The sequence below is a fragment of the Trematomus bernacchii genome, unplaced genomic scaffold, assembly GCF_902827165.1.
Source record: "Trematomus bernacchii unplaced genomic scaffold, fTreBer1.1, whole genome shotgun sequence".
Taxonomy (NCBI): domain Eukaryota; kingdom Metazoa; phylum Chordata; class Actinopteri; order Perciformes; family Nototheniidae; genus Trematomus; species Trematomus bernacchii.
Genome location: NW_022987705.1, coordinates 9,632,478 through 9,646,457, shown reverse-complemented (window position 1 = coordinate 9,646,457; position 13,980 = coordinate 9,632,478). Strand labels below are relative to the sequence as shown.

Genomic DNA, 13,980 nt, shown 5'->3' with positions numbered 1-13,980 from the left:
AAAACACAAACAACAGTCTCTGAAAAAAGAAATGCTTATCACAATTTGAGTGTATTATGATTTACACATTTAAATGAAATAATTCCCTTGCTTTAAACTATGTTATATACAAGGAACGAATCACACATCATTTATTGGGTGGTGGTGGCGGCTCAGTCCGTTGGGTCTTGTCCTGGGATCCGGAAGGTTACCGGTTCAAGTCCTGGGACGACCAAGTAACTACCGAGGTGCCCCTGAGCAAGGCACCGTTCTCTACTCTGCTCCCCTGGGGCCGCACAGACTCGTACATTTACCCGCTGTGGGACTAATAAAGGATTTCTGATTCTGATTACTTGAATATATACTTCACAAAGTATAAATGCATCCTAGATGTTCCCTTCTGTCCCTTCAGGAAGTAACAACAATCAGCTGGTGAAGCGGAATAAATAAGGATTATATAAAAGCAAATTAATAAATTCCTTCTCCAGGCCCATAAGGGAAAATGTGAGATACTGCTGAGTGAATCCAGATGCAAGATATTGAAACTCAACTGCAAACTGGCTGAAACCAGATACCGTACATACACAAAAATGTGTGAATGTCAACATCCTGCTCCCTTCTATCGTACCCAAAACATCTGAAGTTTTTTCCTGAGATACTCAGCGTTGAAAAGACACAGAACAAATGAACAATTGAAAGCTTGAAAACACTCTCCAGTGTGAGCAGAAGGTGCAGAACAAGTTGGAAGACAAGGAATGTTCTTTGTAGAGGAATACCAAATCCACATTTAGGTCGGACAATGAACATTTTTATACATAGAATTACTCAAATCAAGGTTGATTTTACCGCCCTTTTAAATTGTCTTACAAGACAGATTATACATTCAGTAGATGCATATTTAAACACTTGCCATCTGAGATAGCGGCCTGTGAGAGCAGACTGCTCCCGTTAGATTTGCTTGAAATGCAAAGCATATCCTCGATGTTGAGTTTTCTGGAATAGAAAAAGCACTTCATTTTCATTTTTGAATTATTCATTCCTCCTAAGTGGGTTATCGGCCATTTAAGGAGCCCCCTATGTGTATAGGTTTTGTGTATGTTAGTTCAAGGAAAACCCAGAAGGAGGAAGAAAAAAACTGTTCCAACAATAACCATCAATATTTCTTCTTGTCAACCTTCTGTTTAGATAATGCGAGAGCCTGCATTCTAAAGCCTTAAAGTCAAGTCAAAGTCATGTGCTGTTTTTCCTGCAGGCTAGCCAAACTCCTACACACACCAGCTTAGAGTTTTAGGCTCTGCCTGATCTTCTAAGTGATCTTCAGGCCATGTAGTCTTACTTGTCAAATAAAAAATATAAGACACACTTTTACCAATAATCTCTGCAGAAGCCTTTTTTTAGTAGTTTGATCAATAGGCAACAACCTCACATTTAATTGACCACAATAACATAAAGTGGTGTTTAATAAAAAAACTACACCATTATGGACAAATCCTGCCATTGACTTGTTCCTTGTTTATGTTCCCTTGTGTACTTCCTGTAGCCTGAAACCGGGTGTAAAGGAGGTTTCTACTTAAAAATCATGCTCCACTTGTAAACAACTACTGCAAGGTGATGAAACTGAAAAAAAACATGACGATAGCCACTAATAGCTGAGCCGAACATTTTAGAAAATCACTTATAATAATCCATATCCTAAACAGGAGGGAACACAATGACTATGAAAGTGGAAATATTCGTAGGGGTGAAGCAGAAGAGGTGATGTGCGGTTATTGTGCGTTATCGATGGAGTCAACATGTTCATAGAGAATTGTCTGTACTCCCTTTCATGTTATGACTAACCTGGTTTAATACCCTGAAAAGATTCCAGACCTAAGAACAAGAACATTTATGAATTAAGTGGATCAAAATGTGCAGATGTCTTCCTTTGATCTAGCAGCCTTCTGTGATAAACTCTCCCCAGGTTGTTGAAAACTGTTATTATGAGTCATACACCCACGTCTTCAAGTAAGCACCTGCCATTCTCCTGACACACAGCCACTAGCTTCAAGTTATAAAAGGTTATACCGCTTAAATTATGAGTTGACCATACAAGGCATCTTTTAAAATCACAAGGCGGATAACTTTCAAAGACAACTTTAATGTGCATATGAAGACATGAACAACAGATGACACATCAAAGCATACAAAGTGAAGTGACTAAATCAAAAATGATAGATGTCTGGTCCTAGAAATGTACACTCTCAGAATTTCATTTGTCTCGATATCTAATCAAATCTGTTTGCTTCGAAATTAGAATAATGCCTTTGTTGCAACTGGTGTCTTCTTGAAAAGCATCAACATTTGAATTAATATAATAAACCAATACATTAGAAGAGCTGCTGTTTTAACATCAAAGATCAGACCGATGCATTGATGAGTGAATGATGAGATTATAGAATCCTTGGTCATGGAGCGAAGAAGATACAGAGGAAGATATCCCATGTTTTATGTAGTCTTGTGCAGAAGGAACGTCTGTGTTTCACCTTGTCTCACAGGGTTAGATTCTAAAAAGGGGTTTTACAGAAACACCTCACAACAGCTTTTACAAAAATCGTTTCCCGCTGGCTCCAAATTGTTGCTGAGAGTCGGTTATCAGTCCTTGAAAATTGATGAAAATTGTTCCGTTTGTCTAAATTAAAATGTCCTCTTCGGGTTTTCATTGTGTGAAATAATTGCTCACTTTCTTCCCATTCATGTCCTTAGAATCATCGGACTGTACAGCCACTGAAGGCTTAACAAGGTCCATAGGAGAGTTCTTTTTCAATTCTTCACCAGGTTTATTTCACAGTCCTCTTCTTTAAGATGTATGATGGAGCAAAGTGGACAGGAGACATGAATGAGACAATACGCCAGCCTGCATATGGTCAAGTCGGAATGTAGTGAGAGGTGGAGGCTTACTAAAGAAAACAAAAACCTTGGTGCCGTTTTAGAAAGGAGCTCCTACTTTTCTACAATAACAGTGTAATTGGCCAATAATTACACTAATTACACTGAAATTACAGAAAGCGTGGAGCGGTTATTTGGAACTGTTATTTTATGGGTTTTAGAAGACAGAAATGAGTGCAAAGACCCCGTATAAGAGACCACACGGGTACGCAACCAGCAGCTGCTGCCCATCCATGGCCAGCGCCGAGATGAAGATCTTTGATGCTGAGAGGCTGCACCAGCCAATGATTGCTGCCGTTAGTATAATTCCCAGCATGCCCCTAAAGAGGACAAGAAATAAAAAGGAAGTTACCTTTTACTGTTTTATATGTAGCTATTTTGATGAAATTCAAAGACACCATTATTAACCATGTACATAGTACTACACAATATCTTACTTAAGCTGAGCTTTTTTGGAAGTCCTACAATACTAACACAACGACTGAAAAATGTAAACTTCTTCAGGGCTGTAACGGTTTCTTTATTGAGCGATATTCCAGGTCTCAGTCTGGTGCATGCAGCAGACTTCCACTCGGAAACTTTCAGCCATTCGGCGTTAGCAACATATGTTGAGATTAAAACAACAAGTTGTTTGGTGTGTGGAGTCACACACACTTTGGTGTGAACGATAATCAGAGCTGGAAGACCCTCCTACAGTTGCAAGTCAGCTACAACAGCAACAAATAGAGAGCTGTGGACAGAGGTGCTCCACCGTTGTAGGGTATGTGAATAGAAACATAGCCAACAGCTATTGTACATTTGATGGCAGAACCCAGATGTGCCGAGACGAGATAAAGTCATTTCTACCAGTATTTTTTTATTTTCTGTTTTATTGTATTGAGAGAGTCTTTTGAGTTGTATATACTATTGAGAACTGTTGCCTTTTCTTTAAGTGTTTGTTAAACCTATAATGTAATACAGAAATGTTTTATTATGAACACAGTATGCCTAAGTTGTGTCTTTCTCTAACATTTTCCGTCACACTGCCATACTCTTTGTTGAAAATAAATTGAAACATGGCATTCTTATGCATTTGTTTTTTTCGTGTTGTTCCAAACTCACACCACACAGAGACTCCCTTTTACTGTTACACCCCAGGTGTTAAGTAATAGATAATGTCTAGCAGTGCGGTCTATAGACAAATGAAAGCCGTTGCTTGTTTTACAGGTTTTAAAGAGTTTTTTTATCTCTGTACTCACTGTAAAGAGAGGAGGACTCCAAAGGTGGAGAGGAGGATCATGGGGAGGAGGCAGTAGCCCAACACGCTGGCCACACAGCCGAAGGAGACGCCCGTCATACTCATGAGGTTCAGGAGGCAGTACATGCCGAGGCAGCCGATCGCACTGATACCGTACACGTAGCCAAACTGGATCTTACCCGTCTGTCAACAGAAAGAAAACAAAGTTCACACAGTCAGATATAGATATGCACACACTGACATGATGACAGCTGTACAGGTGTAAAGATACAAGGCTGTAACAAAAGGTGCAGGATGTCAGTGCCTGATTATACTTCGACAGATTCGAAACACCAACATTAACTACATGATTTACCAGAAGGAGAGTAGCTCCGAAAGCCAAACAGAAGACCATCGGGCCAGCCAGGTCTGTCTCATTCATGATGCTGCCGTCTGCCACCTTCATTGGATGGAGGACGGTCAGAGTCTTCTGCCAGATATGGTCAAAGTTGATCCCTAATTCTAAGACGGAGAAAACACACACCAGGCATTTTGGAAATTGGATCTATGATCAAAAATAGTAGGTAGGAACAAATTGGCACGAATAGATTTACAAGAGTTATGTAGGGACTTCTAAAAAGGATGACATAATAATAATTGTACATGTAGGTAGTTTACCTAGTCCTGCATTTAAGCTGCACCATTGTTTCACTTGCACTATTTATTTAATGCAATTTTTAACTCCCTTATTTCTTTTATGTCTTGTTGTATTGTGTGTTGCACTGTTAGCAGGGGCCTGGGACCTAAGATGTTCAGTGCAAAACAACTACACTGTTGCTATTGTGCAAAGGACAATAAAACCTTTGAATCTTAGCTCTTCAACCTAAAGAATACAAGAGGGCGTACAGAAGGCGCACTGTTTTGCTATAAACACAAGCAAACAGTGAAAACCACAGACACGTCTCTCTTTCAGGAATGCTCAGACCTTTCAGTCAGCGTCTTGCAGGCCGATGAAAGCGTTTATCTTCATCTTATCTATCTAGGTCACTCTCATTTAAGTATAAAGAGTGTGGATTTGACCGATGAGCGACATTTTAACGTTAGTGTACCACACATGAGTGCAATGGAGGTTAACATTGTGATTTCAGCTCTATATAAATGACTGAAATAATAATACAAATAAAATAAATATAAGATACATTTCTAAAGTGTAAGAAGCAGGAAGTGAAACTACCATTTAAATCCACAACACAGCGTTATAAATAGCAACCAACCACATTTTGGAAAAGTCAGTTCTGCTAATTTGAAGTCACTTTTTCAGATAGCCAGCCTTGGATTTGTCAGCACTTCCTACTCTGTCAAAGCTCTCTTGCAGCTATTAGATTCTCTGACTGTGCTGCCGCCTGCAACTGTTGAATGACACCTTAATATCAACATCAACAAAATCAGCAATAGGGATCAACTGACAGAATAACAATCAGATAATTTTAGCACATTTAACAAAACATACAGTGACATTGTGGTTTGCCTACCTTCTAGCAGTGGCGGCTCATCATCGAAGCTGCTTCCATACATGGATTGTGACGGGGATGGAGTGTAGGTCTGTGTGGGCTGGAAGATTTGTCCTGTGTAAGGCTGCTGGGGCTGCATCACCCCCTGGGGAGCGTAGCCCATGGGCTGGGAGTAGTCGTACTGACCATCGTATGGCCTGGGGAAAACAGAATGAAAATGATCAACAGTACTCTCTTTGACTCCAAGAACATAAAATGCCTTGCAGGTTACTTTCTGATGATGTCGTTTCAATTAGACAGTAGTATTTCTTTTTTTTAACAGACACTTTATCTTAAATCACATTTACAAATACATTGAATAGACGTAAAAGAAGGTATTCAGCAACACAAAAACGTTAGGTAGGTTAGTCTTTAGCAGCTGAAATGGAACATCAACTATCAATTTGCCCTTTTGGATGTGATGTGAACAGCTGAGGGAGTATTAGGTAATGGAGGTTTTCTTCACTTACTTGTATGGGGTTTCAGCATTGTTGTAGCCCTGGGCTGCCTGGTTTTGGTCATCTACACTGTAGCTGGACTGATAAAAGTCTGTGTTGAAAGTGTCAAACCCCGACATCTCTCACTTTGTTGCAAACACAATGGAAAAAAAGGAACACAGCTTATCAACTAGGTCAAATATTGTGGTCTACAGTGAGATGGTAAACAACGATGGTGTCGTTATAAGAGTTATATTATCTAAGACAACATAGCACTTAGAAAGGAAACGTGTAACATGGTTAAACATATGGACGCTTTCCATAATTATTAGCTTTACTTTCGGTAACTAATGTTAGGTTAGGTGACTTAGGTGACACAAGACGTTGATTCTTATAACGTTTCAAACACTGTATTTATACACATTAACGCATAGGACAGTTAGTTAGAATAGCGGTAGCGGTAACGTAAAATCCATGAGTTAAATCCATGAGTTAAATACCACTGTGAGCTAGCTTACGTAGTCAACATCACGCTCAAAACCAAGATAAAAGTGTATGTTTTAGTCTATGATGAAACCACTCGTTTTATTATTAACTGTATACATTATCACATGGTTTAACCATAGACTGTATATATAACATGGTTTAACCATCACAACCACTACAACAAACATGTCGGAATACAACAATAACTTTGGGAGGCTAACGTACCGTTAAATCTGCTGCTAGTAGGTAAGCTAGTGTTAGCAATAACAGTTTTGGAGAACTACTGTAGCAAGCATAGCTGGTGGATAATGTCAGTGAAGCCTTAAATATTTAATTGAACTACCCTTTCGTATACATCATTATTAAACTGTAAAGCAATGCAAATGCTTACACGTACCTCTGTTGTTTGACAATTCTACACAGAGCCCTGCCAACTTGGTTGAGGCTGCTACGTGTCAGGAGAAAGGTAAATCTTCCGGGATGACAACAGCCAACAGGAAGCCTCTTCTTCTTCTTTTGTGTTTTTGGTGGACTGCACACCAACGTTTAAAGGTGCATGCCGCCACCTACTGTACCGGAGTGTGGAACGGCACGACTGATATTATTTAAAGGGGACCTACAGTATCATGCAAAATGCACTTTTGTACGTCTTTTATACATGAATATGTGTCCCCGGTGTTCCAGGGAACTCACCAAGTGTCAGAAAACACAACCCTCTCTATTTTCCTCCATACCCAAATCTCTAAAAAAGGGGCTGCAACGGATCTGATAAAAACTGATCCAGATTTGAACACTGTCCTGACGTCAGGACGGTGGCGCTACGGCCATTGCCGTTCGAAAGCGCTGGAGACGCTGTAGTACATATGCAGGCCTGTAAGTGGTGCTGTAGTCTGCCACAAAAGCAGCGAAGAAGACTTGGTTACCATGCTTACCCTTCTGTTTATTCTCCGCTGTGGCTTTCTTTCTCCCTCCCCGAGGCAAGCGTTTGCTCCCGCTGCAATGCAATCCCTCCCTGTCGAGGCAAGCACTGTAATTCTCTCCGGTTAGTCCACCAGCAGATGACAAACACCCACCTCTCCGCCTCTTCCAAGGAACGAGGGGACCGTGCGGCAGAGTTTCAGTTTCAGTTTGTTTCGCCGGTCAAGATGTCCGTTAAAGTTTAAATCTTCCGGACAAAATTAGAAAAGTGCCGGTCAAAGGTCTTCTTTGTTATTTATTGAGTTTTAAAACAAATGAATAACGACTCTATATAATAAAACACGGAGATCTCTTTTTCTCCCCCTCTTCTGACAGCCCAGCAGCTGATCAGAGCACGTCTCACCTCTCCTGCAGGGGGGCGTGGTCAGCAGAATCAGACCCGTAGACAGCAAACAGCACATAGAGCGAAATGAGGCATGGCTAAAATGCATGATCTATTTGGTATTTTGAAAACAGAAACGTATAAATATACCTTATATAGGTATGGCCCTACAATGTATCATTTAAATATAGCATGATAGGTTTCCTTTAAATGATTTAATTAAGGAAAATAAAATGCTATATTTCAGATATTAACCCTGTATTGTTCAAATAAATAAAGCCCTGTAAACCTGAGGTCCAGGAAGACTCTTCTTCTTTGTGAATTTTAAGTCAGACTAGACCCGGTGAGTAGGCCTACAACATGCCTCACTCTGGACTAAAGGTTTCAAGTTTCAAGTGTCAAGGCTTTTATTGTCATTTGTGCATTGCTACAGTGTAGTTATGACAATGAACATCTTAGGCTCCTCCAACAGTGCAACACAATAAAACAGATAAAATAGTACAAGTAAATAAAATAAAATAGAATAAAATAGAATATAATAGAAACAGAATATGATAGAAACTGTGCAGAATAGTCTACAGTAATTGGAATATTGATATATATAATATAGGTGAGTTGCAAACAGATGCATGTTATGTATGTTCTTTCAAGTACTTTTGAGTACTTTTCAGTCGGCACCTGGTGGCATAACTTTACTAGCAATTGGACAATAATTAATATTTCCACCTAACCCAAATTTCCCCCGTCAAAATGTAATAAATGGGCAGTCTATTTATCACTTGTTGTATTACATGACAGTATTACACGATAGTCACCAAATGCAGGAATTTTCAAACTGTGCTATGCATGTTTAAAAAAATAGAAGTGCAGTGCTGACCACTGTTTCTTAACAATGTAAGCAGAGACTGAAGGCAAAGCACATCCAAATCTAGGAGAAGAATAACCAGTTGCATTCCCAAAGATATGTGGTTAGATTACTGCGTGTTTTGCGTACCATATCATAATACCCTATTGAGTTCAGATTCATAGTTTGAGAAAACCAGATTATAATGGTAAGAAATAGTGACAGCGAGTAGGAGATGATTTAACAGGACAAGCTGTGGGCTCCTTGCAAGAACAAAGGTTGTCCCTTTCATCAGGATGCAGAGGAGCAGAACAATCACCCATACTGCAGAGGTGGTTCAATTCTCCGATGATGAAAGATAATGTAAAATAATAGGCTGAATAATAGGCTGATGACCTCTGCTGAGAAGAAATAAGGAAGGGAGGGAATGAGAAGCAGTCACAGATGTGGGTTTGACCTTTGATGCATGGAAAAGTACAAATCAACCTTATGTTTTAAAAGACAAATACATATAATTACATATGGCAAATACACATGGTAAATATAAAATGACTAAACCGTAATACCGTACTTCTGTCGCATCTGTGAATACTACAATCCTGGTGTCCTTTGCCTAGGTCTTATGAAAACTAGATTGTTTCTGCCTTAGCGCTGAAACAAAAACACCTCTGGCCTCCATAACAATAACATGTTTGACTTTAACTAACTGGTGCAGTGTGAAAAGGAACTAAATTATACAGACTTGGCTCTGCTCCTAGCCTGGAGTTACACAATATTTTACAGAAAGAGAAATGCGAAAAATAATGCAGTGGAAAAAGCATGGAGGGAAACGTTGTCATTATTCAACAGAGACATTATAAGCCTCTTCCGTATTTGACAAAGAAACTTTGATTGAGTTTGGGTCTCAGGGCAACAATATTTGAAAAAAATATTCATATATTTGCGAGACAAAGCAGTTGTCAAGGACATTTTCTAGCCCAAAAACTTTGTGACCATCAGTCAAATGTTGATTCCTGAGGAAGGCAATGCTGGCAATAGATTCCACTCTCTATGTAAAATTACTCGCTCCGAAAAAGCTCCAAGACAGTTTAGTATGCTGAAAGACAGATGAATGCAACTCATGACACAAGAAAAGTGGGGAACAGTGAGAAAAAAACAACAACACTAACTAATATAATGAAGAAAGAAATGTTATGAACAAGCCTTTAAGCTGTACAGGCTCAACATGGATCATTTCTCTGCCACATGATGAACAAAATACATTTGATGCACAAAACAGGAATTCCTACAACAAACGCCCACGACTAATGAAGCAGAAATGTGTCCCCCCCCCATTGCCTCTCATCTTCCTATAGACTTTTAATCATGTATGTACTTGAAGAACACGTCTTTCTTATTAATCCACTTAATGAAAGAAAATTGAAAAGTGCTGAGAGGGTAATGGAATTAAGGGCAGTGTATTACCATATGCTGTAATAATTGGTTTCCTCTTTTAAGGGCTCATGCTGTAATCCTCGTGTCACTGGCGGGGTGGATGAGTGGATTAAAACTACTGAATTTACTCTACTGCAGCAAGTCCTCATCTCCAACCACCTACTGTACCCTCAATTAAGATTAGTCTCTCAGCCTCTCAAGGCTCAAAGAGAGGAAAAAGCAAACTATCTTATTAAATGTTCGTATGGACAAAACTGCCAACGGGATCATTTTTGACCTTCTGCACACGACATGTCGAACATGATATTAAACACAGAACACACACAAACCTGAGTGATTGCAAACATTTCCTAAGAACATTTGTAGGATTCAATCAATTCCATTGATTAATAAAATTGAATTTCCTGCCCCTTATTGATATGACTGCAGCACAGATCATGAATTAGTAGGCATCTGGCATTTGCAGTCCTTTCTCTGAAGCAGTTGTTCACTCTGTCAGAGAGTCACAAGAGAACTGAAATATTAATCATGAGCTGAAGACTTTGTGAAGTGAGTTTCTTCCAACATGAGATTTCCATCCACTGGCGATGTAACGGTTGAAAGTCAACATGAAACATGTATGGCCTGAGGAGGCAGACTCTATGCTACAGGACAAGTTTCAACACACAGCCTGGAGTGTGTTTGCCACCCAGGCCACCTTGGATTCCCATACAGACATTGACCACTACGCCTCCTCCGTACTGGACTACATCAGCACCACCATCAACAGTGTCACCACTCTGAAGCAGATAACAACATACCCAAACCAGAAGCCGTGGATGAATAAAGAAGTTCGCCAACTACTGAAAGCACGAAACGTTGCCTTCCGATCAGGTGACGAACGGGCTTACAGTTTATCCAGGGCTCACCTAAAGAAGGGCATTAGGAAGGCCAAGCACTGCTACAAACTGAGGATTGAGGAGAACTTCAATAACTCCGACCCCCGAAGAATGTGGCAGGGCATTCAGGCCATCACTGACTACAAACCCACCACCCCCTCTCTCCCGTCAAACGACGTCTCCTTCCTCAACGAGCTCAATCATTTCTATGCTCCCTTCGACAGGGACAACCAGGAGACAGCCACTAAGGCTGTCCCCCCTGCAGACCACCAGCCCCTCACACTCTCACCTTCTGACGTCTTCACCAAACTGAGCAGGATTAATGCACGCAAGGCTGCTGGACCCGATGGCATCCCAGGCCGCGTTCTCAGGGCCTGTGCAGGGCAACTGACTGAGGTCATGACGGACATTTTCAACCTGTCCCTAGCCCAAACTGTTGTCCCCACATGCTTTAAAACCACCGTCATAGTGCCAGTGCCCCAACACTCCGCTACAGCAGGCCTGAATGACTTCCGTCCCGTTGCACTTACACCCATTCTCATGAAGTGCTTCGAGAAGTTGGTCGTAGCACAGCTTAAATCCCGCCTATCACCGACACTGGACCCCCATCAATTTGCATACCGGACTAATAGGAGCACGGAAGATGCTGTTTCCATAACACTTCACACCGTCCTCTCACATCTGGAAAAAACCAACTCCTATGCAAGATTGCTGTTCATCGACTTCAATTCAGCCTTCAACACCGTCATCCCCTCCAAACTAATCACAAAACTCAACGACCTGGGCATCAACGCCCCCCTTTGTAATTGGATTTTAGACTTTCTAACCAACAGACCCCAGCATGTCAGGTTGGATAATCTCTCTTCTATGATACTCAGCCTAAATACCGGTGTCCCACAAGGCTGCGTGCTGAGCCCCCTCCTCTACTCCATCTTCACCCACGACTGTACCCCTGTACATGGTTCAAACACCATCATCAAGTATGCAGACGACACAACGGTGATCGGCCTCATCCACAACAACGATGAGACGGCCTACAGGGAGGAGGTTCAGCATCTGACTAAGGTGTGCCGACATTAACCTGGCCCTTAACACAACAAAAACAAAATAACTCATTGTGGACTTCAGGAAATCGAAAGGCAACACACATACTCCCATCCACATAAATGGAACGGTGGTGGAGCGTGGGTCTAGCTTCAAGTTCCTGGGGGTCCACATATCTGATGACCTCTCATGGTCCAACAATACCACCAGCATAGTAAAGAAGGCTCACCAGCGTCTCTTCTTCCTGAGGAGACTAAAGAAAGATCACCTCTCTCCTCAGATTCTGGTGAACTTTTATCGCTGCACCATTGAGAGCATCCTGACCAGCTGTATCACAGCCTGGTATGGGAACGGCACAATGCTCAACAGGAAGGCATTGCAGAGGGTGACGAAAATCGCCCAACGCATCATCGGTGTCCCACTCCCTGCCATCGAGGACATCCAGGGGATACAGTGTTTGCAGAGGGCGCACAACATCTTTAAAGACACCTCTCATCCTGCAAACTATCTGTTTGTCCTCCTACCCTCGGAGAGGAGCCTCAGGAGCCTCCGGTCCAAGACCAGCAGGTTCAGGGTCAGCTTCTTCCCCAGGGCTGTTACCCTGCTGAACTATGCTCCCTGATAGACTCAAGCCCATACCCACCACCCACCTGTTTATATATTTTACTATTAATGCCGTTTACACTGCATATATTCATCTGTTTATAGCCTACAGTATTTATAATTATTCTATTTATAATAAGTGAACTTCCATTTATAATTATTCTTATTATGTAGACTCCTGCACCAACACCTGCACTGCTATTTTGCACTTCTGGTCAGATGCAAAACTTACATTTCGTCTCTAGTACTGTACATGTACTATGTAATGACAATAAAGTTGAATCTGAATCTGAATCTGAATTTGAAAACACATCTCCTTTTGTAAGTGATGAAACTAGTAATACCAACGCTTTTATACATAAACTTTATTTGTGAAATTTCACTTTTGTAAATCTGTTGTGGACAGAACAAACAGAAATCAGGTAACACTTCTTCGAACATGCGCGATCTGTGCTGAATAGATTCAATACGGGAGACAATTTATATTTTCACCAAATGAACACGTGAACCGATATAAGTGTAATTTTGTTTAAAGCCTTGATCCTGAAATGTAAGCCCTGATCCGAGATTGATGCCTTATGACAGACTGTGTTGTGGAGTTGCATGGCATCTTTTTTCTCATCAGCCTGTGGTTGGCATCAGGGACAGCGCCAGTCAACCCACGAGTGCTCTACATGTCAACATAGATTTAGAGGCTTCTAAAATAAGTCTCATATTAAAAACAGTGGCATGGCCTTGGATCTCCGAATCTAACAGCCACTCTGCCAAGTTTCACTTCCGAGTCCCCTTAACTTTTGTTACAAGTTTTGGCCTTGCTGATTATATTCCCTGCGTGATAGTTCATGCTGGACATAAATTGGCTTTGGCCCAGTGAGTCAATGCTGCAGAATTTTGTTATTGCAGATCAAATGAAAGACAATCTATATTCTCTCCGCCTTGACAGCATCTTGGGGGTTGTTGTTTATAGCACATCAAGAGTGCAGAATCAACATTTTACAATTAAAACCTCATCTCATTTAAGATCTTAAGTTGTTGATGCAATTATCTATTAAGATTAATGCAAGCGTCGAGGATGGTGTCGGGATCAATGTCTTTGGAAGGAAAACTTTGCCAATCTTTAGACTAACAAATTTCACGAGGTGTCAGTGTGTCGTATTGATTTCTTATAATGACAGAGAAAAGACTGAAATCCACAAGTGCATCTTCAGTACTGCTATACATCTTATTATTATTGGAAAATAGATAACACATTTCCATGCACACTTAATTATCTAAATTTGTATT

At 40.8% G+C, this 13,980-nt stretch overlaps 1 protein-coding gene across 1 annotated transcript; it reads right to left on the bottom strand.

Annotated features, from left to right (window-relative positions):
• Window positions 1–2,096: 2,096 nt before the first annotated feature.
• yipf5 (Yip1 domain family, member 5) lies at window positions 2,097–7,087 on the bottom strand. Its single transcript, XM_034140299.1, has 6 exons — window positions 6,991–7,087; window positions 6,141–6,253; window positions 5,653–5,828; window positions 4,497–4,642; window positions 4,143–4,324; window positions 2,097–3,224 (listed from the first exon to the last, which is right to left on the bottom strand). The coding sequence occupies exons 2-6, from the start codon at window positions 6,245–6,247 to the stop codon at window positions 3,062–3,064; spliced, it is 774 nt and encodes a 257-aa protein (XP_033996190.1). The 5' UTR covers window positions 6,248–6,253; window positions 6,991–7,087; the 3' UTR covers window positions 2,097–3,061.
• Between the last annotated feature and the right edge of the window lie 6,893 nt (window positions 7,088–13,980).

What these genes read in the sequence shown, in the direction of transcription:
- yipf5 (XM_034140299.1), bottom strand. Translation starts at nt 6,247, where the DNA reads ATGTCGGGGTTTGACACTTTCAACACAGACTTTTATCAGTCCAGCTAC. An exon ending in TGAGCCGCCACTGCTAGAAG is followed by an intron (nt 4,643 to 5,652) that starts GTAGGCAAACCA and finishes TCTCCGTCTTAG; the next exon opens with AATTAGGGATCAACTTTGAC. An exon ending in TCGGAGCTACTCTCCTTCTG is followed by an intron (nt 4,325 to 4,496) that starts GTAAATCATGTA and finishes TTCTGTTGACAG; the next exon opens with ACGGGTAAGATCCAGTTTGG.